We start from the raw sequence: 6271 nt of genomic DNA, 5'->3' as shown, positions 1-6271 counted from the left end.
ACTCAAGAGGGACTAAACCACCCATGCGTTCATCTTTTGCAGTTGCATAACCCGCCTTCAAATGCTGTTCAGGAGTAAGCCCGGCCTAATCCGAGGGCATGAGCGGTAAAACCCCTCCCCATTGCTCCCATAACGTGATGTGCGGAAGACACCTCTTGGATGAAATTATATTGATATGATATTGATTATTATTATATTATTGTCATTATTATGATTTAGTTGTTATTATTATGTAGTAAGGAGTATGCTATACGTCTATACAGTATACTCTTTCTTATTAATATTAATATTTTTCTTTATTAAATATTACTATATTCTAAATTATTATGTTATATTGTAATTATTTATATTTATTATTATAAATTATAATAATAAATAATATTTACCCGTTGTATTTTATTTTATTTTGTTATTAAAGGATTGGAGTATATCCTTTTAGAGTAATAAATTTATAAAAAAATGTGTAAGTTGTTTTTGTTAAAGTTTTGGTGTTGTGTGGTGAATATTTTGACTCTTTGAAATTTGAAAAAGTAGGAATCATTGTTTATAAAACCACAAAGTATAGATTCTTTTGTCTTTTTTCCATCTTTTTGTTATGTCAGATTTTTGTTTGAAAAGTTTTAAAAGTATCCGAGCCCCTATCAAATCACCAATTTTTATAAATTTCATATTACTCCGTATTAAACTTTCTAGAAGTTTACACGTAATCTTATCCAACTACTTTACATCTAATTGCTTACATTTCATTGTTAAGTACAGAATATATAACCTGCCTTTAAGAAAACTGTTGGGTCGGGTCGGGTCGGATTGGTACCATCCAATATTTGCCGGTTAATATTTGCCGGTTACACTTGGCCACATGGGTTACTTCAAAATCAAGCCTCTAGTTTCAACATGATCCATTATCCTACTAATCAAGCCATCTCCATAACTAACTAAAGTTACTTTTACATTTTGCCTCACATAAAGTTGTGAGTTTTGAATTGTGACACTTGTTTTCATAAATTAGTGTCACAATTCACGACTCACAACTTTATGTGAGGCAAAATGTAGTGGGAAAAACCAACTGGACTGGGCACACAGCATGCCATTTGCACATGTTTAGCTTCACATTTTCTGCCCAAACACCAAAATATTTGTGCATTACACAGAACTTTGTCTATGCAGATTAAAGACCATGCTTTTGAGTTTTGGATCCACCATGTTATAAAGCCAGAGTGGCAAGATGGTTGGGTCACGCAACTTGAGTAACTGTTACAACGGATCGGGCTCAAATTGTGTTGCCCCGTCAACGTTTTACAGTCAATTAATAATTTTTTTGCATACATTACACACAAGTCTAATCTAATCTAATACAAATATATATATATATATATATATATATATATATATATATATATATATATATATATATATATATATATATATATATATATATATAATAAAAATGAATTTAAGTGCTTTAAAGCATTAAAAATGGAATATGTTCTTAGTCTGATGATTTACTTACAAGTAAATGAATCGAAATTGTACAACTTTATAAGTAGTTGAATTTGATTGTTTGCGAACCAGAGAATAGCAAATGACACTAAGAACATAAAATAAAACAAATCCAAAGCACAATGTGAATTGTTTTGTCTACACTACACATATTATTCATGTAAGGCCATTTCTGTAACTTTATAAATTTTTGCTAGTTTCAATTTAATAGAGACAACGTTACCAATTGCTATAAACGGCTAAAAGTTTCGGAAAATATAGAAGCTGCAGCTGATCCACTTAGAATTGCACCTTCTACATTTGGGCCCACACAAAAGTCCCCACAGATGGCCAGTTTTTTTGTTCCGTCCCATATGCATTTTTCATCTCCTGCTATGTTTGTTGCTGGAAAAGCACTTCCCCTGAATAATCATATGCGAACAAATATCAGTTTAATCGAATAAGTGCAAAATTATGTATGCATACTTGATATCTTAACAAGGTTTTAGCAAGGTAGAAGGTTTTCCCTGTTCGAGTTACCCGGGAGGGCGAGTAATCCGACCCCATACTCTGATGTACGCAACCCAGCAGGATTACTCCATGGCTGTTTCCAAACCATCCTTGGCCACCACTAAATATTCGCCCTATACGGGATTCGAACTCGAGACCTCTTGCAAGGAACTCAGGACCCCAACCACTGGGCTATCTAACCATCGATGAGTATCATTTTCAAATCATTATAAACAAACGGGACCAAACTAACCATCGATGAGCTCTTTTGAAAAAAGGTGCAGAGACATCAAGACCAGTCCTTTGGAATTCTTGAAAAAGCTCATCAGCAATTTCGGCTAACACTGCACTTGAAGGCTTTTGAAGTCCAGCTCGAGCAATTATATCTTCTGCATACTTCTGTGTTGAATGCAACACCCATCGTTCACTGTGGCGATAAAGAAGAAAATTATGTAATTTATGTTTTATCTATAATCATTAACAATTTCTGAATGAAAAAAAACATAGAAAGATAAAGACCTGGAGGCCGAACGTCCTGGCTTACTGCTCTCACAAAATGCCCTGCTAAGTACATCTGAATTCTCAAATGAGATGGCTTTATGTGGTATCTGAAATACAAGTAAAACAAACAAACAACGATAACGGCTGTGCAAAATATTGAGTTTTGTATTAACAATATAATGATAATCGGCTGGACATCGAGTATATATACAATGCATATCTTACCGAAGACAAAGGATTATCAAATGCCAACATCACAGCAAAACATGGTCTTACAGAAACTTCTTTAACCATATCAGCCAGCCTCGGAATCACATTCAGATCTATATATTAACCGTAAAACAGTAAGTCATGATTAAGTACATGATAATGTTGAGAATAACACTGACAAGCGAAATAAATATCAACCGTGCATGTACGAGAAAGAAGCCACTCACAATGGCATTTAAGTGGAAGCTTTGAACCCACCACGTAAACAAAAAAAGTGAGAATCTTACAAAGACATTTTATCTGAAATTCTGAATGACTAAGCAAATCATTGTGTTATAAAACTAATAAAAGTAGCCTAACATAACATACGATACACGAGTGAAATGGAAATTCAAAGTGAACAGGAAATAAAACAAATAAGTATTGGGCAGAAAGGAAGCTCATTGTATGCTTTCGTTTTTAACTTTACTATTGTTATATTGATATATCATCATTTCCTCATTAATAGATGAGACAAACAGATGTTACATATCTCCTTTCATTAGATATAAGGAAAGCCATAATTATGTCATCTTTTGTCAAAAGATTGAATATTGACGTTTAGATAAGCTCATAACTGTAATTTTCAATCATTGATTTGTATGATGATGTCATAATTGTCTTTCCCCTCAAATCAACCATTGATTTGAAACTTCAACAACAGATTTGAATTTCAAGCATTGATTGGTAACAAACTCAATTATTTCTCATCTCTCATATATATATATAAAAACAAAACAAACTCAATTATCTTTACTCTTTGCTATATATAAAAAGAAACATATATTTATTATTATTATTATTATTATTATTATTATTATTATTAAGGTGTAAACTGTTTTTCTCATCATAAGAAATCCAGTTTCACACAACTAGAGGTAATACAGAACCTTTGTTTGATAATGACTCCATACCTATAGATTTAACTGTTTGTGGGTCAATGGACTTGTACCAATTACTTATGACCCTTAGGGACAAGATATGTAACACATAATCCTTCTTAACCCTTTTATGATGTCGTGCATTTTAAACTAATCGAACAAATGGTAATGTATATGTCATATTGATTAGTTTACGTGTGAATGCGAATAGACTAATATTTACATAAGAGTAGCAAGAAACTAGAAAGTAATATATAGGAAGACATTATAGTATTATACCAAGTGGTGGCGCTTTCCCGGTGACTTGCGTAAACCTTTGAGAGAACGTGCTCTTGTCTGATGTCACTACGCCATTAAACTGACCGAGATCTTGTCCATCCTTATCTTTTAAAGACCATAAATCCTTATTCTCTAACCACTCCAACTTCCCAACCGTCACCCCAAATTTACTTTCGATACCTGTTGAAGTGAGCAAGTGAGACGGTGTCCTAACCAAAGTACACAACTTAAAAAACTTATAAACACAGTTTACAATTAGGGGTGTGCATATCACGAAAAAAACCGAGGAACCGAACTGGTAATGAGGAACCGAATCGATCCCCACCCGAACCGAGCTATTTCGGTCGGGTCCTCGATCCACATTTCGCCAGATTTTTGGTCTTCGGTTCGGACCGGACCGAAACCGAAAATAACACCAAAAAATAATCAAACAGAACCGGAACAAACCGACATATATGGTCCAGTCGTCAGTCCAACTTTCTGCTATAAATTGGGACTCGAGACAGAACCGAACGTAACTAGTTTGGTCCGGTTCTGTACCATGCACACCCCTGATTACAATATATAACAGCGTCAGCCTACCATGTTCTTGGCATAAAGCTTTGCATATAGAATTCATTCCCGGTATGCCCACATATTTCTTGTTTAATCCATCCTAAAATAAACAGCAGTTCAGATACCGTTGTTTTTTTTTTTACCAATATCGTAAAAAAAAGCATCAAGGTAATATATTCTATAGTGATAAACTATATTAATAAAACTTCATCTGCAATGCCTGTGCCAATAGATACGCATACAAGATTTGATCTTCACTAGTTAATTAAACTCAAAGAATGAACATGTCAACATGGAATTTAGGTTATGTCATGTGAGAATAAATGCATTATAATATTAACTACAGATTTAGCAAATCATTCTTATAAGGCATGTGATGAGGTTAAAGATAATACAAAAAGAATAGTTCAGACAAGCATCATGATGCATATATATAATACTTCAAGCTGCATTGCAACAGCTAATATACTAATTTAAATACTCCAAATTACTACAATAGACAAGTTGCAATAATAATAAATAATCTACATGATTAAAATAGGTTAAACCTTTTCGATGTTGACAAATTTTTTAGTAATGAAATCAAATGAACCGAAATTCTGCTTCCATTCAGCAACAAGACCTTTTGCTTCCCAACCCCTAACTATATCCTCCACATCAGCATTCGTTGCAGAAAAATAAGGTGCTCCATGGTCAAAATACAATTCTCTCCCATCTTCACCAATTTCTCTGCAAGTTCACATAATATTGCGATTTATAAAAAAATGATAAAGTTGTATATACATTTTATTATATATATTATGTTTTATTTATATATAGACGATAAAAAAATACTCGTAGATATTATTAAAATGCACAATAAACGTGTTGTTGATAAGACGCAAGTTACGTGCAGCTGTTTAACCAGGGATCAAATCATTAATCAACCATAGTCCTTCACTCTTTCTCGTATATACACAATCTGCCATTTTTTTTTTTTTTTTTTAATCTCAAGAGCACATAACCTTATGAACTGTTAGCTAAACCATATGATCTCTATGTTTATTCTTAATATTGGGGGCGATCTAAGGTGTAGCTGCGTGCAGTACCAATAGCAGATTAGCAGTATACAATTGAATTAATATAATTAGATTATATGATTATATGATACGGTGATCCGTGATGTAAATACATTTTAAATTTACTGTTTTATTCTCGATTGTGAAATTATGACCTAAGTATTTGTTTAGAGTGGGGTGTAGATGTACCTTCTCCGTGACATTCGACCGCCGGGTCCTCTGCCGGATTCAAAAACGGTGACTGAGATGCCATTTTTGGCTAAATTGGAAGCGCATACAGCTCCTGAAACTGAACCAAATTTTATAATATAGATTAATTGAGTGATTAGATAAATATATTATATATATAGATATAGATATAGATACAATTGCGAGTATTTAAATATGTAAATGAAAGGTATTTTGTCTTACTTCCGGCACCGATGACGGCGACTTTGGTAGCTATGGGATTCATCGTTTGCAGATGGTGAATTGATCTTCATTTCTTTCTTTATTTCATTTTTGTTTTTGCTCTTTTTAATTTTTAATTTTTAATTTATTCATAATAAATGCAGGTAACATGGTTTTCAAGGTTTTATTCTTAAGAAGATAATATTGTAAATAATTTTTGGCCAGTTATAAAAGTATACAATAACCAGTAAATATATTTTGTTTGATAAAGTAAAATATTTTAATATCAATTTTTTAAAATTTTTAATAAATCAGAATATAGAGAGCGATTTGGGAAAAAAATAAAAAGTTACTATGATTTTTCATGTA

At 32.7% G+C, this 6271-nt stretch overlaps 1 protein-coding gene across 1 annotated transcript; it reads right to left on the bottom strand.

Annotated features, from left to right (window-relative positions):
- Positions 1-1531: 1531 nt before the first annotated feature.
- LOC139891249 (uncharacterized) lies at positions 1532-6053 on the bottom strand. Its single transcript, XM_071874198.1, has 9 exons — positions 5924-6053; positions 5702-5801; positions 5003-5183; positions 4482-4554; positions 3900-4079; positions 2716-2813; positions 2509-2597; positions 2243-2416; positions 1532-1901 (listed from the first exon to the last, which is right to left on the bottom strand). Exons 1-9 carry the CDS (start codon positions 5964-5966, stop codon positions 1730-1732), a joined length of 1110 nt encoding a protein of 369 aa, XP_071730299.1. The 5' UTR covers positions 5967-6053; the 3' UTR covers positions 1532-1729.
- Positions 6054-6271: the final 218 nt, after the last annotated feature.

Source organism: Rutidosis leptorrhynchoides, chromosome 2 (genome assembly GCF_046630445.1).
Source record: "Rutidosis leptorrhynchoides isolate AG116_Rl617_1_P2 chromosome 2, CSIRO_AGI_Rlap_v1, whole genome shotgun sequence".
Taxonomy (NCBI): Eukaryota; Viridiplantae; Streptophyta; class Magnoliopsida; order Asterales; family Asteraceae; genus Rutidosis; species Rutidosis leptorrhynchoides.
Note: the sequence above shows the minus strand (reverse complement) of the source record. Positions and strands in the feature narration are given on the sequence as shown.